Consider the following 23,046-nt stretch of genomic DNA (forward strand, 5'->3'; position numbering starts at 1 on the left):
TAGCATTTCTATACAATTGATATGCCATGTCAGGTGGCAACCGCTCCACAGACCACAGGGATTAACATTTCTGCATTTGACATTGAGAGCATAGGCCATAATTTAAATATAGGTTCCTAACTGATGACGAAGAATTGACAGAGCAACCATCAAGTCTTAGACAGTGTTCTAGGTTGTTATTACAAGCAGTTTTTAGGTCCTGTAATTAACACCTCTGTTGTTTCTGTACTTGTGACTGATATGATAACTCTTCATTCATTGCTATGAATTGATGGCGGTCATATAAGTTAAATTTAAACCATGCTAATGCACTTCCATTAATGCCAACAAAGTGTTCAAGTCTATGCAAAATAATGTTGTGGTCAATAGTGTCGAATGCAGCACTAAGATCCAAACTAAGTAATTAAATCTTCAGGAACACGAGCTGCGTCGAAAACGCTTTGGGGAACGAGTACCAACATAGCCAGACTACCAAACCCCTGCCTAATGTGTATCCGAAGAGCACAGCTTAGGACGAGAGGGCTGAAGTGCCTGGAGTGACTGGCATGTTTAAGCCATATAATCTTGCAAAAGTAGGTGGCATGGACCACCCCGCAGCATTGCAGATGTCCAGCATAGACACATATGCTAGAAAGGCCTTGGAGGCCGCCATACCCCGTGTAGAGTGAGCCTTGGCTCCCGACAGCAGGGGACGACCAGAGGACTCAAAGTGGCATTGATAGTCTCAACTATCCAACGACTAATAGTCTGCTTAGAAGCAGGAAACCCCTCTTGGGGGGACCGAAGCATACAAGCAATTGATCCATTTTTCTCCACAGGGCAGCTCTGTGGAGGTTGTAACGGATGTGCAGGTGATCGATTCATGGTTGAATTCAAGCATATAAAATGAAACCTTTTTACACTAAATGCCTGGTCTAGCGCCAGCCTGGCTGGATTTAAATTATTTACAACAAGAAAGTCCAGAGTCACGTGAGCAGACTCAAAGGATAAACGAAACACATTCCACAACACACACAAACATGAGCACACACACACAAACAAGCCTTTCTTAACGTTCTTTACCTTCGTCATTTTATTAATAAGATGTATTTTGAATAGGTTTGTGTATTGCATAAAAATGGTTAATCCTGTGTAAATGGTTAAAGTTGCTGACTTGTAAATGGGAAATGTTTCTCCTAATTTTAATGTTCTCAAATAGAACCATGGGTTGTAACCCTACCCCTGTAGCAGCTCATAAAACTTTATGATCCCACTGGGAAACAGGACAGGAAAAAGCCAGTTCACCGGTACCTTTTTCTCAATGTATCCTAAACTCTTACTTTTTTCAATGTATTATAAATGTATTAAGTATTGCCTTTTGGTGCATTAGATGTTCCCCATATAAATTGGAGTATCTGCAGTTTTAATCAAACTTTAAATGTGTGTAATTCTGCATTTGAATGTAATTTCATGTTTTTATATATGTTATTTTTGGTATCTGTTTAATCGTCATGCTTTGATGGACTCACTTATATAAAGGAAATTAATGAAATTGTATTAATCTGGAATTACGAACTTGCTGGAATATCACTACTGAAATGCTATAAGCCAGAGTGGGTGTTTCCCCAGAGACAAAGGAACTTTTTCCCCGCTTCAGATCGCAGACGTTCATTGGTTGTTCATGCGAACAGAGGCGTAAACCATTTAAAGCCATAAGAGCTGACCCACGAAGTTCCTCGCTCTCTTGCTTCGACCCTCTTAGCTTCTGCTCTTCGCTTCCATGCTTCGCTGGCGCTCGTCCTTCTGCGCGGCCTTGGGCTGCTCTCCTATCGCCGTCCCTCTCAGCACGGCGGCTGAGAGGACAGCCGTTCTCATGGCTCCTTCGGGAGCTTTCATCTCTTTTGTTTTTGTTTCTTTTCTTTACTAAGTTTATTCACCTATCCGCCTCTCCACACAAGGAAGATGAATTCTGAAACATTGCTTTGTTTCTTGAGTTTTGAGAACATAGCGGATGTAGAGGAATATTTGCAACAAGAGCTCATTCAAATACTGAGGTGCTAAACCATTCAGGGCTTTATAAGTAATAAGCAATATTTTAAAATCTATACAATGTTTGATAGGGAGCCAGTGCAGTGTTGACAGGACCGGGCTAATATGGTCATACTTCCTGGTTCTAGTAAGAACTCTTGCTGCTGCATTTTGGACTAGCTGTAGTTTGTTTACTAAGCGTGCAGAACAACCACCCAATAAAGCATTACAATAATCTAACACTGAAGTCATAAATGCAGGGATTAACATTTCTGCATTTGACATTGAGAGCATAGGCCATAATTTAGATATATTTTTGAGATGGAAAAATGCAGTTTTACAAATGCTAGAAACGTGGCTTTCTAAGGAAAGATTGCGATCAAATAGCACACCTAGGTTTCTAACTGATGACAAAGAATTGACAGAGCAACCATCAAGCCTTAGACAGTGTTCTAGGTTATTACAAGCAGGGTTTTTAGGACCTATAATTAACACCTCTGTTTTTTCCGAATTTAGCAGTAAGAAATTACTCATCATCCAGTTTTTTTATATCGACTGTGCATTCCATTAGTTTTTCAAATTGGTGTGTTTCACCGGGCCGCGAAGAAATATAGAGCTGAGTATCATCAGCATAACAGTGAAAGCTAACACCATGTTTCCTGATGATATCTCCCAAGGGTAACATATCAAGCGTGAAGAGTAGCGGCCATAGTACTGAGCCTTGAGGTACTCCATACTGCACTTGTGATCGATATGATACATCTTCATTCACTGCTACGAACTGTTGCCAGTCATATAAGTACAATTTAAACCATGCTAATGCACTTCCACTTATGCCAACAAAGTGTTCATGTCTATGCAAAAGAATGCTGTGGTCAATTGTGTCAGATGCAGCACTAAGATCCAATAGAACTAATAGAGAGATACAACCACAATTAGATGATAAGAGTAGGTTATTACATGCAGAGTTTTTAAGTCCTATAATTAACACCTCTGTTTTTTCAGAATTTTGCAGTAAGAAATTACTCGTCATCCAGTTTTTTATATCGACTATCTTATTTGTGAAGAAAACTGCATAGTCGTCAGCTGTAAGAGTCGATGGACCACACAAGGATCTCCCTGGTGGTTGATATAAATGACCACCGATGTGTTGTCGGTGCGCACCAACACATGATGACCTCTCAGGTCTGGGAGGACATATTTCAATGCTCGATAAACAGTTAGCATTTCTAGACAATTGATATGCCATGTCAGGTGGCAACCGCTCCACAGACCACAGGGATTAACATTTCTGCATTTGACATTGAGAACATAGGCCATAATTTAAATATAGGTTCCTAACTGATGACGAAGAATTGACAGAGCAACCATCAAGTCTTAGACAGTGTTCTAGGTTGTTATTACAAGCAGTTTTTAGGTCCTGTAATTAACACCTCTGTTGTTTCTGTACTTGTGACTGATATGATAACTCTTCATTCATTGCTATGAATTGATGGCGGTCATATAAGTTAAATTTAAACCATGCTAATGCACTTCCATTAATGCCAACAAAGTGTTCAAGTCTATGCAAAATAATGTTGTGGTCAATAGTGTCGAATGCAGCACTAAGATCCAAACTAAGTAATTAAATCTTCAGGAACACGAGCTGCGTCGAAAACGCTTTGGGGAACGAGTACCAACATAGCCAGACTACCAAACCCCTGCCTAATGTGTATCCGAAGAGCACAGCTTAGGACGAGAGGGCTGAAGTGCCTGGAGTGACTGGCATGTTTAAGCCATATAATCTTGCAAAAGTAGGTGGCATGGACCACCCCGCAGCATTGCAGATGTCCAGCATAGACACATATGCTAGAAAGGCCTTGGAGGCCGCCATACCCCGTGTAGAGTGAGCCTTGGCTCCCGACAGCAGGGGACGACCAGAGGACTCAAAGTGGCATTGATAGTCTCAACTATCCAACGACTAATAGTCTGCTTAGAAGCAGGAAACCCCTCTTGGGGGGACCGAAGCATACAAGCAATTGATCCATTTTTCTCCACAGGGCAGCTCTGTGGAGGTTGTAACGGATGTGCAGGTGATCGATTCATGGTTGAATTCAAGCATATAAAATGAAACCTTTTTACACTAAATGCCTGGTCTAGCGCCAGCCTGGCTGGATTTAAATTATTTACAACAAGAAAGTCCAGAGTCACGTGAGCAGACTCAAAGGATAAACGAAACACATTCCACAACACACACAAACATAAGCACACACACACAAACAAGCCTTTCTTAACGTTCTTTACCTTCGTCATTTTATTAATAAGATGTATTTTGAATAGGTTTGTGTATTGCATAAAAATGGTTAATCCTGTGTAAATGGTTAAAGTTGCTGACTTGTAAATGGGAAATGTTTCTCCTAATTTTAATGTTCTCAAATAGAACCATGGGTTGTAACCCTACCCCTGTAGCAGCTCATAAAACTTTATGATCCCACTGGGAAACAGGACAGGAAAAAGCCAGTTCACCGGTACCTTTTTCTCAATGTATCCTAAACTCTTACTTTTTTCAATGTATTATAAATGTATTAAGTATTGCCTTTTGGTGCATTAGATGTTCCCCATATAAATTGGAGTATCTGCAGTTTTAATCAAACTTTAAATGTGTGTAATTCTGCATTTGAATGTAATTTCATGTTTTTATATATGTTATTTTTGGTATCTGTTTAATCGTCATGCTTTGATGGACTCACTTATATAAAGGAAATTAATGAAATTGTATTAATCTGGAATTACGAACTTGCTGGAATATCACTACTGAAATGCTATAAGCCAGAGTGGGTGTTTCCCCAGAGACAAAGGAACTTTTTCCCCGCTTCAGATCGCAGACGTTCATTGGTTGTTCATGCGAACAGAGGCGTAAACCATTTAAAGCCATAAGAGCTGACCCAGGAAGTTCCTCGCTCTCTTGCTTCGACCCTCTTAGCTTCTGCTCTTCGCTTCCACGCTTCGCTGGCGCTCGTCCTTCTGCGCGGCCTTGGGCTGCTCTCCTATCGCCGTCCCTCTCAGCACGGCGGCTGAGAGGACAGCCGTTCTCATGGCTCCTTCGGGAGGTTTCATCTCTTTTGTTTTTGTTTCTTTTCTTTACTAAGTTTATTCACCTATCCGCCTCTCCACACAAGGAAGATGAATTCTGAAACATTGCTTTGTTGGACCTTTCAAATATCGCGCGATTCCGCAGCAACTCCCGGAAGACACGAAAGAACAGAACCACGCTCACGCTGTTCACACGCAAGCTGGTCTCAAAAGACCACTCTCAGGCACGCTGGACCCATGCAAGTATCATTCTCTATGGAGAATTTAAATGCTGCTTAAAGTTTGTCTATGATTTGATTCGTTGTTGTCTTTCAAGGGTTACTGTCTGTGAGTTTGCATAACTGAGCTTAGTCTGTGATCACACACTCTCTCTCTCTCACCTCTCTCTCGTCCTTTCTCTCTCATTCATTGTCCACTCTCTCTTTCTCCCTCATTTGGATTCTGTTATGTCTTGTACAAAGTTTACTGTCTGTATTGTCTACGCGTATTTACTCTGTGTGATTTGTAGTTTGATGTATTATTAGTTCAATTATTAAAACACAATATATATTCATGATTGCCTCTGAACCGCTCACATTACGAGTCAATGAAATGTCTGATCTTTAGCTACATGCTTTTTTAATTCAGTAACTAAATTTATCATAATGATAGGATAATGTTTTCATGGGCAGAGAATATTTTTCCTTGAATTATAAGAAGTGATAACTTTATTGAAAATTGATAAGTTAATCTTACGGCCGTTTGCTGGACAAACCACTGTTTGATTTGTGGTAATTTACAGTAAGAGATATCACCATAATTGATATGAAGAATGGAATATTGACATATTAATGAGTAAATTACAGTGCCCTGTAATGAGTTATTGATATATGCAATTGAGCTATTTTTCATCTTCAATTATTTTAATGTAACTGTCATATGAGATATATATTAATCATATTCCTGATTAATTATTCAAATTCCCTATATATCATTTGAGTTAATAATTATGTACAACCCAGTGCGGCTACAACGTATGCATCCAGCGCTCGAGCTGGACACACACAATTTAGCTTCTCTTGGTCGGGCTCCCGAAAGGGAGGAGGACAGAAGGCCTGCAGCACTACAAGTTGTGGTGTGATAGAGGGAACCTTAGGAACATATCCCGCTCAAGGGTATATGAACAATTTGGTCATACCAGGTGCAAAGTCAAGATAGGTAGGGGTCACTGAGAGGGCCTGTAAATCTCCTACTCTCCTCAGAGAGGTAATGGCCAACAGAAAGGCGGTTTTAAGAGTCAGATGTCTGCGAGATATCTGGAATCTGCTTGAATGGAGATTTGCAAAGAGCCTCTAACACCACACCCAGGGGGGAACACGGGACCGTTCAGTTCTCCATGGAGGAAACGTGTAACTAAGGGGTGTCTTCCCAAAGACAGGCCATCGAAAAGGGCGTGGTAGGCTGAAATGTTTGCCACGTAAACCTTCAGCGTGGATTGGGACAACCCTGCAGAGAACCTGGCCTGTAGAAACTCCAGAACTGTACCAAGTGGGCAGTTTGCTGGGTCTAGCTGGCGGTCCCTGCACCATGAGGTGAAGAGTTCCCACCCCAGGGCATACAGTTTCCTCGTTGAGGGAGCTCTGGATTGCAGGAGGGTCTCAAACCTCGGTTGAGAGACCAGCTGCTAAAGTTGTGCCCCCTCAGGGGCCACACCCACAGCTTCCACAACTCCGGGCGAGGGTATCGTGCCCTGCGCCTGTGAGAGTAGGTCTGTCCTGATCGGTATCTCCCATGGAGAGCAGTCGAGGAGCAAGACCAGGTCTGCAAACTATACTCGGCCCAGCCAGAACAGGGCTACTAATAACAGACGGACCCCGTCCCGGCGTACTCTCGCAAGAACTTCATGGGGCAGAGCAGTAGGGGCAAAGGCTTACAAACGAAACCTCGGCCAGGTCTGTACCATAGTGTCCAGTCCCAGAGGAGCTGGATGAACTAGAGAGAACCAAAGGGGATATTGAGATGTCTCTTGAGTCGCAGAAAGTTCGGTCCCACTTTATATTAGGTGGCATTAACTACTATGCACTTATATAAAAAAATAAGTACAATGTAAACACTTTTGCTGCTATTGAGGTGGGATAGGGGTAAGATTAGGGAGAGGGTTGGAGGTATGGGTAAGTTTAAGGGTGGGTTAAGGTGTAAAGTATGGGTCAACAGTGTAATTATGAATGTAGAAAAATATATAAAGTAAAAAATTTTGCACAGATTAAAGTGCAAAAGCACGATCCATAGGTATCACTTTACATTAAGATCTCTTTAGTTCACCATTAACATTCACAATAAGCAATAGCTACATTTGCTACATAAGTTATTAATCTTTATTAAAAAACATCATAGCAAATACACAAATCTGACTGGCTATTTAAAATGTAGGGCTTTTTTATTTGTGGTGTTTCAAGGGTAACGACTGCATTTTCTGCAGTTTAGCACCATCTGCTGTCAGAGAGTAAATGTGATTTCATTAAGCACGTCCCTCACGTGTTCCTCCATGTTGTTCTCTTACGTGCTTGTTTATATCATAGTGCATAGATTCTTTCAAGCGGCATACAGCAGTGTTGTGCATTTTGACCGGTTGATGGAAATAGTATTCTAAAAATGCATTCCAAATTCTGAATAATTTGTAATATATAATTATTCACGGTATTTAGAAGTGCCTACAATAACAATATTGTGCAAATTCATTACCGTCATATATTGCATTATCGCATACCGACACAAGTCTATTCGATGCAGCTTGAGTTCCTGAAGAGGAGCATTTGTTTCCTGTGCTCTTGTCCTGGTGGTCGTCTGACACAAGGTCTTTACAGGCGATGTGCATCTGGGGCTCTAGTTGTCCTGGTCTCCGCTGTCTTTCAGGGCAGTAGAGGTCCTTTCTAGGTGCTGATCCACCATCTGTTCTGGATATGTACTGGATCTGGGTGACTGCAGTGTCCATCTGATCTGGACACAGACTGGATCTAATGGCTACGGTGACCTCGGAGTAAGAGAAAAACAGACCAATATTAGCGTAGATGCCACATCCTTTAACGAATTTGAATATTATAAATGTTTTAGTGTGTTATGTGTAAGCCAGGTCCAATAAAGCATTAAAGTTATCGAACCTTGAGGTCATAAATGCATGAACTGACAGTTCTGCATTTGACATTGAGAGTATAGGTCGTAATTTGGAAATTTTTTTAGATGGAAAAATGCAGTTTTATGAATGCTAGAAATGTGGCTTTCTAAGGAAAGATTGCTACCAAATGACAAAGAATTGACAGAGCAGCCATCAAGTCTTTTTATTACATGCAGAGTTTTTAGGTTCTATAGGACCCACTTTATATTAAGTGGCCTTAACTACTATGTGCTTACATTTTAATTAAAAATTTAGTACAATGTACTTATTGTGTACATACGTTTTTTACATTGTACTTATATTTAAAAAAAAACTACATGTAATTACATCTGTATTTAATTTCTGTAATTACATTTATAATTACACTGTTGACCCATACTTTACACCTTAACCCTTAAACTTACCCATACTACCAACACCGATGGAGTTTCGGTTCCTTGCCGCTGTCGCCTCTGGCTTGCTTAGTTGGGGTCACTTCATCTACAGCGATATCGTTGACTTGATTGCAAATAAATGCACAGACACTATTTAACTGAACAGAGATGACATCACTGAATTCAATGATGAACTGCCTTTAACTATCATTCTGCATTATTGACACACTGTTTTCCTAATGAATGTTGTTCAGTTGCTTTGACACAATGTATTTTGTTTAAAGCGCAATATAAATAAAGGTGACTTGACTTGACTTGACATATGAAAGAAAACTGTATTTTAATGGGGGAAATATTTAACTCAATATTTATCAAACTCCTCATTTTCTACCACTGGAAGATAGATTGGATGGTTGCAGTTTGCTAACTACTGTGATCTCATGCTACTGGAGGAATTACTGTTGAGTTATTATGTTATAGAGATGTTTCACGAAAGAAAGTAATTGTTTTTGATAAAATAAAAAAAAAAGATGTGCATGTATAAATCATTTATAATAAACACTGCAGCATTTCATAAAACATTAAGAATTGTATTAATGTGTGTGTGTGTGTGTTTTCAGGTGGCAGGCTGAAGAAGGACTTGAGTTATTACTTGAGTCAGCGCTTTCAGAAGGGCTCAGCAGACCAGGGGCTGCAGGACAGCATCAGAAACAACCTGCACCGCTACAGCGCTCCCTGTGAGTCCAGCAAAACACACGAGAACACACTCATGCTGGCCCCAGGACGCTCGGCCAAACAGTCTGAAGTGCTTTTAAAAGATTGAAGGCTATCATTGTAAGATTAAGCAGGTCATCCAGACCCTCAGAAGAAAAATACTGGCAAACTAGTACTTAAGATCACCTGACATAATGTCTGAGATCAGTTTTTAAACACCAATAACTGTAAAAAGTCCTGTTCCGCTAAGTGTGACTGCAGTTATTCAGAGACTGATGGTCTTTGACACTCAATTACAGTCCTTTTCTTCACAGTGGAGGTCTGGACAAACATGAATAAATAAAATAACTATTCCACAATTTCTATCATGTGTTATAAATATAGGAATAGTTACACATTTACATCTGGACATCAGTAATGAAAAAATCAGTTGAGCCCAGTTAGATGTGATAATTAAAAGAATAAATAAGAGAGAAAAAGAATAAAAGAATAAATGTTTTATAAGGCTATTGGTATTATTTAAGTTTAGATTCATTTTTGAGGCAGAATATATTTAGCTTAGAACAAACATAATCGAAACGCTCTTATCATGAGCAGTAAACAAACTAGTGATTTGAAAGTTTATGTTGTCTTTTCTTGCCATCGAAAAATAATATATTGTTTAATAATTATATGTTTATTTTAAAATGCTCTTAACACACTGATTAATACCATGACTGAGGTGCCCTTGAGCAAGGCACCGGACCCCCAGAATAAATTACTACGGTAAAAATAACTCTCTTTGCAGCATTGTTGTTTTCTGCAGTGTTTTAGCTAAAGTCACGATCTGTTGTGCTGTGCACTGTGTTTCTGCTTCGGTCTGTCATCTGCATCTCTTAATGATGCTTCAGTGTCTTTATAGAGAAGCAGCACACATGCAACCAGTTTGAATGAAATGTGTTTGGATCCAGATAAAAGAGATATTAGAGGATAAAAGATCATTTGAATAAACGTGTTAAGTGCTCCGTTGTTTTGAAGCGCTGCTCACTTTATTTAGAAACTGTAAAATGATGCTGCAGTTGCCAGTATGTCTGGTGGTCCCGTGAAACCAAGCAGAGACCCAGGCTGCCCTTTTAACATATGCCTGCATTAGAGTCTGTTGCTCATTGGTAAGTTTGGGTTGATTGTGAGTTACTCATAAATCCCAGCAGGACTCTTCTCATCTCCTCCTGGATGACTCTCATCACCTCTCCCTAAAGAGTTAACGCATGCACATGTGTTTGTGTGGAGGCTCTGAACAGGGCCAAATGATGGCTGTTTATCAGTCGTATGGATAAAGTCTGTGGTCAAAATCCTCATGACATAAAGTCGTCTCTCTAGACTGAATGTAATAGTTCTCCATTCTAGGATTCAGTAGTTTTGTAGTACATCTTAAGTATGTTGTTGATCTCCAGAGCATATCATGAGGCACATCTACATATGTGACCCTGGACCGAAAAAACAGTCATAAAGTAGCTTGGGTATATTTGTAACAATAGCCAAAATTCATTATTTAGGATATTAAGTAAAGATCATGATATTTAGAATATTTCCTATCATAAATATAAAACATTTATTCTCATTAGTAATATGCAGTATTGTCCTAACAAACCATACATCAATGGAAAGCTTATTTATTAAGCTTTTAGATGATGTATAAATCTCAATTAAATAAATAAAATAAAATTACCCTTATTTTTACCCTTACCCATGTTCTTCAGAATGTAATGATCCAGACTGATCGGTGCTCGATGTTTAGGGTGAGTTTATAGAAGGAGTCTCAGCTGTGATGTTTTTAGGACTGACCATAAACATATTGTACATGCAGAATATATGAGACTTCTCTTAAATTTTTTTATGGGGCTGATCATGTGATATCTTTTATAAATAAATCACTATCAGGTTGAGGGAACAGAATATCAGTCAGCTATGAGTTTGAGAGACAGAGCTAGTAGAAATCTGGGGAAAAGCTTACTTTATTCATGTGCTTTGTGAAATGAACAGATGTAATACAAGTGTAACAAATAAAAAATAACAGCATTGAACAGTGATTGTACATTGTGTTTAGGGCTGGGCATCAATTTCAATCATTTTTAGGCATTGATCGAATTGCCTTGAATCCAAAAGGGTAAACAGTCCAGGCATGGGTCCAAACCAGAGTAACAATCCAACATGAAAACAGACAAAAACACAAGGCAAGAGCAAGACTACGGATTAACATTAAACAAGGACTCCGTGACACATACTAAGACAGACCGGGTATAAATACACAGGGAGAGATAACGCTAATGGGGAATTGACTGAGTGCAATGATTGATAACCCGTGACAGCTGGGTGCAATGATTTAGGCAGAGAACGTGACGAATTTGGTTCTAGAAGTGACAGACACCGTGGGGAAGGAGGACATCTAGTGGATACCCAGGGAACACAAACCAGACACTTGTGACAAATGCTGCCTTCACGAGCTTTTGGAATCAATGTAAATACTAGTTTTCTAGTTGGAATTGGAATCAGCCATATTAACAACTGGGTAACTTGGACATTATTTTGCTAACTGAGGTTCTGAGTTGGGCGAACCATAAACTTTAAATATGGCAGAGGAGAGATACATAGCAGTAGTCAATGTTATTTCTAAGCTGCGCACTTCTTAGGTCAAAACCGCGCAGAACAAATAATATGCTGTTTACAGGTTTCATAGACAGGGAATGATGTCAAATACTTTAATGGCTGCGGGCAAAATAACTCAACACAAGAGCCAACAAAAAAGCAATGGCGTAAAATAACATAATCATGCTTTAAAGAAGAGTGTTGAAAATAACAGATGAGGAGCACAGAACGGTGACAAAACTCCCAGATGCACAGGTGTGCTAGAAGTGTGCAAACTACCAGACACACGTTTTTATAAATTGATTTTAATCTGTGTTTGACCCACTTTCGCCTTCAGAACTGCCTTAATTCTAAGTGGCATTGATTCAACAAGGTGCTAAAAGTATTCTTTAGAGATGTTGGCCCATACTGATAGGATCGCATCTTGCAGTTGATGGAGATTTGTGGGATGCACATCCAGGACACGAAGCTCCCGTTCCACCACATCCCAAAGATGCTCTATTGGGTTGATGAAAGGATGGATCCATCCTGACTTGTCTCAATGGTTCAGGCTGCTGGTGGTGTAATGGTGTGGGGGGATGTTTTCTTGGCACACTTTGGGCCCCTAAGTACCAACTGAGCATTGTTTAAATGCCACAGCTTACCTGAGTATTGTTGCTGACCATGTCCTTACCTTTATGACTACAGTGTTCCCATCTTCTTATGGCTATTTCCAACAGTATTATGCACCATGTCACAAAGCTCAAGTCATTTCAGACTGGTTTCTTGAACATGACAATGAGTTCACTTTACTCAAATGGCCTCCACAGTCACCAGATCTCAATCTAATAGAGCAGATTTAGGATGTGGTGGAACGGGAGATTCACATCACTGATGTGCAGCCGACAAATCTGCAGCAATGATAGATAGATAGATAGATAGATAGATAGATAGATAGATAGATAGATAGATAGATAGATAGATAGATAGATAGATAGATAGAGCACTGTGCAAAAGTCTTAGACCACTTGTATTTTCAGCCACTTTTGTATTTATATATATATTCTTTATTATATCTTTGCTGTAGTGTGTCAGTAGGAAATATCAGTTTATATTTCCAAACATTATTTTTGCCATTAAAGGGTTACTCCACCTAAAAGTTGAAATTTCGTCATTAATCACTTACCCCCATGTCGTTCCAAAACACTAAAAGCGTTGTTCGTCTTCGGAGCACAATTTAAGATGTTTTGGATGAAAACCGGTATTCTTGAGACAAAATGTCAAAAGCAGTACCAAAAGTAATCCAAACGTCAGTCCTTTCTGATGGGATAAAAAAAATTGTGTGAGGTACAGAGCAGAATTTAAGTTGTTAATCACTGAAAACATTACCCAGATTATTATACCGATCCACACGGTTCTCATTCAAACACTCTTCACCAGAAAACACTGCATTTCTTGCTGTAAAACATGTCGTAAAGGTTTTTGAAGCATCAGTTTGAATGTGTAATGAGCGTGTCAGCGTGGGATGGAGATTAAGTTTGGGTTTGTTCCTCACAGTCGTATGGATTACAGCGCACAAATAAATTTGATCCTTTTGTTACAGCATGTCGCAGAGAACGCATTTTGTGTCCCACAGTAAATAAAGTAAATATTACATAAGTAATGGTTAAACGATTACAGATATGTTATTCATTTTAAGGGTTTAAAGTGTAGTCTTGTGTAGCTATGTATTGTTTGAGTTAGATAGCATAAGTTGATAGCAGAAATCACATACAACAGAACGAAATGTTATCCATGTATATTAGGTAAATGAATAATAATTTAACTGCATTTAATTAATGCAATTGAAAACATGCCATTGATATGACAACTGAATACAAAATAATGTTAAGGATTAGGAATCATTTGTAAGTCTGTAAAGTTGTTCATATGTAAATAATTTTAGGTGTGGTCAATACTGTACGTTTCTGTGCCTTAAACACATCCAGTGGCTTCAGTGCTAAAGGACTGTTTAGAACGCAATGAGCGATCCAGTCATTATAGAGATAGTGGTAAAACCACATTTTATATAAAATACATACAAATTCTCATGGGATCACGTTGGTATCAATCAACAATAAAACAAGAGTGTAAAAGCGTACAGGTTTTCCAGAAAAGCTGATGTGAGTGCTGAAACCATGCACAGATTAAAAGCTTGTCCTGTTTGATTGCACATTCAGCTGTGTGTCTGCTGCCATGTGACGCTAAATCCCGTAAACTGCTTCTATCCCTCTGGGTTTGAGGATTATAATGATTCTGATTTATTTTGAAAGGGACTTCACTGTATTCCCATGAAGAGAGAGACAGACAGAAACACAGCTAATGAACACATAGTGTGAACGCAGCTAGTCATCTGTGTTTCAGTAGAGCACACACAGAGGACAACTACTATACCGATGAATACAAATGTAATAATGACTCTAAATAAAGAGATGGAGCATTTAAAAAGACAGACGACAGAACTACTGAGTGCACTCATCATAAATATTTTATCATTATTTTTCTAGTTATCATTCTTGGTGTGAACGAGTCTTAACTTTCTGAAATTTTATATGATTTATACATAGTATATCAGTAGATTTCATATTTACAAAACAAGAAAAGATTTTTGTTGAAGTTAAGAGTTCCTTCAAATGCCTGAATCATGAAACCAGTTTCAGTGGCTACCTAGAAAAGTTTAATTTGAGTTTAGTTTGAGCAGACTTATTCAACTTCAAAACCGAATAAAGTCTAATTGTTTCATGAATAATTTTAAATGTAGTACACTGTAACTCAGCTGTGTTGAACAAAAAGGATTGTAAACAGAGATATAATCAAAATCAGGAAGTGCTTTATTGCCAAGTATGTTCACACATACAAGGAATTTATTTTGGTGACACAGAGACAACAACAACACACAGATAACAAACATTAAAACAAAATAAAGATATGTGTACTTTTAAAAAAGGGCAGCACAATTAATCTGATTTCTTATAGCAATTACAATTATGGATGCCACAATAACATAATCACTCAAAGTGGCAATTAACCCTTCAAAGTCCATGCATGTTATTCTGCATGATTATGACTCCAGACCTGTTGCTAAAGTACCGTGAAGATTAGGCAAATAGCATGTTGACGTAGGTCAAATATGCACATTTTGTACTAGCATTCCCGATAGTCAGGACTGTGCGTGTTTGACTCAGAAGTGTGATCTCCCGCAGACAGGACGACGCAAGTCTGGTAATTCTGCAAACAGCAGCGTATTCGATAATATCCGCCAGCCCACCTTGGCTACTGCAATTTTCCTCACTGTATATTTACATTTACATTTATTCATTTAGCAGATGCTTTTATCCAAAGCGACTTACAGATGAGGACAGTGGAAGCAAAAAGAGCAATGATATATAAGTGCTATAATAAGTCTGAGTTAGCTTAACACAGTACAAGTAACAAGGGTTTTAAAATAATATTAAAAATAAAAACAAAACAGAATAAAAAAAGAATAGAGCAAGCTAGTGTTAGAGGTCTTTACACACACACACACACACACACACACACACACACACACACACACACACACACACACACACACACACAATTGCATAATAAATGAAAAGGAAAGAGAATTATATAAGAAGATGAAATATGATATCAGACACCACAATTAAATTTCATATCAACAGTAATGCCTCTTTTTATTTTCATTTAAACATATTAAAGGGTTAGTAACCAGATCTTCTTGAACCAGTTCACCAAATCGAACTGAATTGTTTGAAACGGTTCGCATCTCTAATACGCATTAATCCACAAATGAATTAAGCTGTTAACTTTTTTAATGTGTCTGACACTCCCTCTGAGTTCAAACAAACCAATATCCCGGAGTAATTTATGCCCTCAAACAGTATCTGACTGAACTGATGTGAAGAGAAACTGAAGATGAACACCGAACAACAGACTGACTCATTTTTAATTATGAATTATTATTATCATTATTATTAATGTTGAAAAGAGCTGATAATATTTTTCAGGTTTTTTTAGGGGGAATAAATTGAAAAACAGCATTGTCTGTTACATTTGTTACAGTTATCTCTATTTGTTACATTTATATTATTTACATCAAGCTTTTGAATGGTATAGTATTGTATATTGTTATTGAAACTTCATAATGTTTCACTTGATTATACATTTAATCAGGAATTATACTTTGGAAAAAGTCTAACTAGTAAAATGTTTACACGTTATGTGAAAACTAGTACAAGTATAAATAAATAAAGAGAGACTTACTCATGTTTATGATCTCTGCTGAATAAAGTGCTTCATTCTTTTTTCTGAGGAAATCCATTTCTCAAATCCTCAACCACATCAAATCTTTTTGGAGTGATGTATGTCTTATTCCTCTCATTGCGAAGCAAACAGTAAAATAAAATAAAAACTTGAAGAACAGTCTGGCTGCTTTTACTTCTGTGTTGTGTATTCAAGCCGTGCGCTTCAGTTTGAATCTGAATAGCGCGTTCAGCGCGGGGAGCGTGGTCACATTAGATATAACGAAGGGAGACATGAAAAATAGACATCGCGTTGTTTTCATATGGATTACTTTATCTCAGAATATTTGTTTTTATGCAGCAATTGTTTAGTTTAAAAGTAGATATGTCAGGCTTTCTATAGATATCTCTCTCATGTCTCTTCGTTGAGTATTCACTGAGTTACAATTAATTTTAATGACGTGTTTGTAAATGAAGATCATAGCAGACAAAAGCTGCAGACAGCGCACCTTGTTCGTTATCTTTATTTTATAAGTGCACAGTGCAAGTTTTGTTGTTATTATGTCTGTATACAAAAAAAGTAGACCCTTTACAGATTCGATTGATGTATTGCTCTTATCTGTGCGATCAAAACTGAAAGTGTAATTTAAGTTTTTTGGGGGGTTATCAGAAGAAAATGACTAATAACGTACACGTTAATCGACTCCAGAGGGTTAATGGGCATTAGGTTTTTCTCAAAATGATGTGCATGTTTATAACATTTGCATCCTTTTCCAAAGCTTGAGGAAAGTCACCTGCCATCGAATGGACACGAGTGAGCTGAACATTTTATAATATTCTTAGAACAACAATGGGGAGTCTTTTTAGTTGAACTATGCTTTTCTCTTTTTTTTAAATGATCAAGAAGACCCAGCAGGAAACTTTCATCAGTGCACAGACTGGCCCTTTAAGAACTGCTGGTTTCTGATCTGGAAAGCGCATGGGTGAATTTATGCAGCAGGATGGAGGACAAGATGGAGGCACACAAACACACACACACACACACACACGTGCATGAAATAGAGCTGCTGTGTGAATGGATTGGGCTGTGGAGTCCAGCGGTTTAGCATATGTAAAGAATAAAGCACAATAGACTGATAGGGTGGGGGAGGATGTTCACGTAATGCTTTGACTAAATGCAGATGGTGTCCCAATACCCAGAGAGCTGCCTGCCTATACAGCATCTTTAGGGCACGCTTTCAGAGTGTCTCTGTTGAGCAAACAAAACATGATTTTATGCGCAGAAACCCTACCTGGTTGAAAAGAGCAGTCTGGATATTTTGGTCTCTGAATGAATGTGGTGTACAGTGACAGAAAGCTTTGTTTTGCACACACCACAAACATCAAGCAGAAATGAGGACAGTACACCCTTCCCATCACGAGCGTGTCTTTGTGCACCTTTGTTGTGTGTCTGGAGGGAGCGTCGTCTGTGGTATTCATGTCGCCCCCCCAAGCCGAACTCCTGCTGGCCCAAGCCACTCTCACGAAGCAGTTAACAGGTGCTTGTTCCTCCAGAGGTTCCCCCTCCACAGATGGCTATTGTTATGGTGTGCAGTACACGCCGCGGTGTAACCCAGAAACTCCACGCTCTCTCTCTCTCCTGCTCTGTTCTCCCAGCTGCTGCTTCCTGCTACAGCAGAGTTCTCCTTGATCCCTCTCCGCGTGTGCCCTCCCCCTCTCTCTCTCTCTTCCATCCCCCATCTGATCTCCCACAGCACCTCCTGCTCCCTCATTCTCCAGATCCTAATGTCTGGTGCTGTGTCCTGTCGAATCTGCTTCTCTGCCAGCCTCACGCTCGGCTCTTCTTTGCAGAATTGGACAGGAGCAAGGATTAGCACTTGATCGCACAGGAGCGTGTGCCATTGGTGGAAGGGATCATATTCTCGCTTGACATCCAGGCAAGTGGACTTATTTCTCCCAATCTATGAATGTGTGCATTGAGAAACCATTGTCAATTGCACAGATTTGTGGCTTAGTTAACACTCATCAGAAGCTGTGCTGGCTGCATGGAGAGCCTTCATCGTATCCCAGGATAAGCTTACATCAGTTAATGGTGTGTTAATGGCTGTGCTAGTTTGCCATCACTGTGTTGATGTTTGGAAATGGCTGTCCTGCTTTATCATGTGAAGGTGACTGTGTGCTGATTTATAGAGCAGATGTGCTCTCGCTGTGGTCATTTTGCTAGATCAGATAGACGCTGGTGATATTATGTTTTTGTTGACAGTGTTTAACAGTACCTGTGCTGATTCAAGTTGCTAGTGACCAGTGCTTTAAGCTTTTATCTGTAAACCCTGCAGACGCTTTCTGTCAGATAGTTTTGGTAAAATCCTTCTGATTGAAGGTGATTACATTTCATCTGAAATGCAAATGTCGAGCTGATCATTAGAAAAGCCTATTGATTGGCCATTGGGCAAGACATTTGGGTACATCCAAATAACGCCATGTTGAATTTTACATTTTGGTTTAGTGAAGGCTCTATTAGCCAAGTAGATTCAGTTTTTATCGGTAAATATTGTGGACATGTTTGATCAAATCAGTGTGATTGTTGTGTTTCTACACACAACACTTACCTCCAGTCTCATGAGAACGAGCTGATCTCTGAAGAGCTGTGCTAGCATTAGTGCTCCTCTGCTAGCAACCCGCTCATGCTATTTTTGCCATAGAAAATCATTTCTGATTGTTTGTTTGAGCAGAGTGCTGCCAGCTAGTCTAAGGGTGCTTACACACCTGTCGATCGATTTATTTTTCCGAAACAGGGATTACAATTATTACAATGTTTTTTATTATTATTCTTGGTGTGATTTGCTTTCACACGGCAAAGTTTCTAAATGGACCAAAATTGTTAATACAAATCACGTGCGAGTAAGCTGTCCTCTCATTGGTCAAAGTTCCACAGTTTATTTTCCAGAATTCGGCTCATAGCTGTCATCCAACAACAACAACAGTTTTTAGGGCTTATTGTTTTTTTTGTTGTTGTTGTTGTTTTTGTAACTGTCCAGGATTCAATGGGAAAACATTTTTAAAATGCACATAAGTGTTACTACAAAGAAGATCAATAATATGACGTTATAAAATTAAAAGGCGCGCTTTGATTTTGAATGGTGAATACATGCTCACCCACAGATATAGCCTGAATCCCAGTGTGCAAACTATCCATCCTAAATGTATTTATTTGACAGGGACATTGTACATTAATTAATATTACTGTAAATGTGCCAGAATTAGCCAAAAGGCTTTTTTTCATCCATTGTCCCTGGACAGATCTTAAAATTGTCTACCTAAAAGCACAATATAAAAATTACAGAGAACAATACAAATATATATACATATATATATATATATATATATATATATATATATATATATATATATATATATATATATATATATATAAAAAACAGTAAAACAGATATAGTTCTTCAAATCCCCTTACCAAATACAACGTACAAGTTTACTATAAAACAAACAGCAGGTTGGGTTGAGGGAAAATACCTATTCTTATCAATGCTGACATATCTGATATACTAAGAACCAATTTTTTGATGTTTTTTAAAACAGAGTGTATGTGTAGAGTTCTCTGATGTTCTAAAGCAAAACCCAAAGGTCTGCTGGGTGGGCATTTAAATATAAGAAGCATTATGCCAAAAACAGAAGAAGATAATAACCTGTTAATTAACTCAAATTTGGATTTTCTCTGTCTATCTGAGACCTGGCTCTATAACAATGCCCCCTCTGCAGCACTTAACATCCCTGGCTATTATATGTTCAGGAGAGACAGAGAAGAAGCAAAGGGTGGTGGTGTCATGATATACATAAAAAAACAATATTCAGTGTCAGGAAATTCAATGGTTAAATGATCATGAACTGGAATGCTTGGGCTTAAATATTATACTATCACCACAAATGTTTACGTTAGTAACCTGTGAAAGTGAACACCTGTGGACCATTAATTAATGAATTATGAACATCATTAACCTGTGAAAGTGAACTTTAAAGTAAAGTGGACACACTAATAGTTAATTAATTTTTAATGCACACACATAAGTTCTCTCTCTCTCTCTCTCTCTCTCTCTCTCTCTCTCTCTCTCTGTTAAATGTATTGGTTACACTTTCTATGAAGCCCGTATTTATAATACATTATAAGGGTATTCTTAAGGCATTATAATGAGATACATAATGCATTATAAAAAAACTTGTAATATGTTATATAAATTCTTGAATAATCATAACAACAATTATAATACATAATAATACTTACGTATTTGTGGTTATAAGCTTAAGAGTATGATTATAACACAATGAACTATTAAATCTACTTCATTTACAGTATAATGGACTGTATCATATCTTGATTTTGTTTATTTAACCCTTGTTCATTGTTCAAATTCATTACTAGGGCTGCTCCGATCACGATCGGCCAATCGTTAATGCACATCTCATTGTGCACCGGTTCTCTAATCAGCGGTGAGGTGTAAATGTTTTTGAATGTGAATTTGCGCATCTTCTCTATTAACAATGGCTCTGTGTAGTAACAGCTGCTCTATGTGAAATCATGCACCTGATGGAATTTACCGCTGATTAGAGAACCGGCTTTACTGACGAGATGCGCATTAACAATCAGCCCTATTCATTACCCTTTCGTAATGTTCGGGATGAAAACATCCACTCAATTAAACTGCTGTAAAAATTTATCAGAATAAAAAAAAAAATGTTTTTTGTGCATAAATCTGTTAATCAACTTCAGTCCTTATTAAAACTACCAAATGTTTTTTTTTTAATCCAAGATTTTAACTCTTTAATTGCCAAGTTCATAAAAGATGTCACTGATATGGGGGAGTATAATTTGCTGTTATACTCTATATGACTCCACATACAAGCCAGAAACGAAGCCTTTTTTTGCATAGGCTTATCTAATGGGTTAATGGTCCCACCTAGTGATCAACTGTAAAAATAAAAAATTTTACCTCTTCCCAAAAGGGAAAACCACAAACAATAAACAATTCTATGGTGTCATGGCTTTGCAATCAAAAAATGTTGTCATAATGGAAGTCAATGGGGCAAAAACAGCCACCAACAACAAATGAAGGAGAAAAAATAAAAATCTAATTCTGCACAAAAACTAAAAATGCATCAAAGCAAATCTCGTAACTAATCTTTGACATTCCCAAGACTAAATAAAAGGTAAAAAAAAAAAAAATGCAGTCAATCACTTTTTATAATGAAAATATGTAATTTTGTGTGTTTTTTATTTTTCCCAAATCAGTGACATAATTTATGAACTTGGTAATTAAAGAGTTAAAATCTTGGATTTTTAAAAAAAACATTTAGTAGTTTTGATCAGGACTGAGGTTGATTATTAGATTTATGCAAAAAATATTTTTTTATATATATACAACAATGCATAAGGGTTAAGATATTTACAGTATCTTACTACAGCTTGTGAAGGTTAGGTGATGAGGGTTGAGTGTTTCTGTTGAGCTAATGTTAATTAATTTTTGTGAGCTTATTACTCCAACTGAAAAAATAAAATCAATATTTTATATGGTTATACTTTATATTGACGGTCCCCTTTATCAATCGGCTATAAGCAGCTTTATAACTACATGCCAACTAAATTTCATTGGAGTATTAATATGCTCAACAATGATAGAATCTAATATGGTAGAACAAGCTAATGTACATGCAAAGACACTTCAGTTTATCTGTTGGTTGACCATCAAAATAAAGTGTTAGCATTACAGTGGCAGACACTAATACTCTAATGACCGCTAGTTGATATGAGTTGCTTATCAACATCTGTCTAAAGGGTACCGTCAAAATAATCAGACTGATATTACAATAAAAATAGTTCTAAGCAAATGTGTCATATTACACTACTGATTCTTTTTTTTAAATAATTGCATTCTGCTTTATTTTGTTCCTTTTTCCTTTGGTTTATTATAGTGCTACAGTATGGAGTCAAGTCAAGTCACCTTTATTTATATAGCGCTTTAAACAAAATACATTGCGTCAAAGCAACTGAACAACATTCATTAGGAAAACAGTGTGTCAATAATGCAAAATGATAGTTAAAGGCAGTTCATCATTGAATTCAGTGATGTCATCTCTGTTCAGTTAAATAGTGTCTGTGCATTTATTTGCAATCAAGCCAATGATAACGCTATAGATCAGGGATTCCAGGGGTACGCGAGCTGCCACCAGGGGGTGCGCGAGAGGAAAAATGTAATGGCGGTCTGTTTTTTTTTAAGTGGGATTTTCCATACAATAAAAACATGAACAGTAAACATTTCCTTTGTAATCGCTTTTATTTTAAATAAAAAAACTATAATTTATTAGTTTTCGATGGAAACGGATTCTACGCGCTCTTCTTCTTTTATGTACTGCAGGCTATATGCGTGCCAACTCGTTCCATTCATTCCAGAATATATATTATAAATATGCTTAACTGGCTGAAATCAGGGAAACTGTCAAGTCGGACATCTTATGATAAAGTTGTTAGTCAGGAGGAGAGGGGCCAAGAGAGAGTGAGGATTTGGAGGCAACTGTCGTTCTAATTTCCATAACCGTTATGTTATAGTGGTTGTCAACCTTTTTTTCCACTGGGTCCATGTGCAAGCGGATTGCACAGGTTCGAATAGCAATGGGCTTCTTCACACTACCTCCACATGTGCAGTTGTGCTTTTGAAGCCTACTGACCACGCGCACCTGTCCGCGCGATCTTAAAAAATCGGAGGTACGCGTTCGTCCTCTCAGAGCCTCCGCACACACTTTCCCAAGACGATGATTACATCACTCCTACCTA

At 38.1% G+C, this 23,046-nt stretch overlaps 1 protein-coding gene across 6 annotated transcripts in view; it reads left to right on the top strand.

Moving 5' to 3' along the window:
* Positions 1-23,046, top strand: part of LOC113079370 (membrane-associated guanylate kinase, WW and PDZ domain-containing protein 1-like) — a 141,858-nt gene that overhangs the window by 23,966 nt on the left and 94,846 nt on the right. For all 6 annotated transcript variants that reach the window (XM_026251622.1, XM_026251619.1, XM_026251621.1 and 3 more), the window contains exon 2: positions 9,225-9,341. In XM_026251622.1, the coding sequence (XP_026107407.1) occupies positions 9,225-9,341 (117 nt within the window). The remainder of the gene's footprint in view (positions 1-9,224; positions 9,342-23,046) is intronic.

The sequence above is a fragment of the Carassius auratus genome, unplaced genomic scaffold (genome assembly GCF_003368295.1).
Source record: "Carassius auratus strain Wakin unplaced genomic scaffold, ASM336829v1 scaf_tig00027845, whole genome shotgun sequence".
NCBI classification, from domain to species: Eukaryota; Metazoa; Chordata; class Actinopteri; order Cypriniformes; family Cyprinidae; genus Carassius; species Carassius auratus.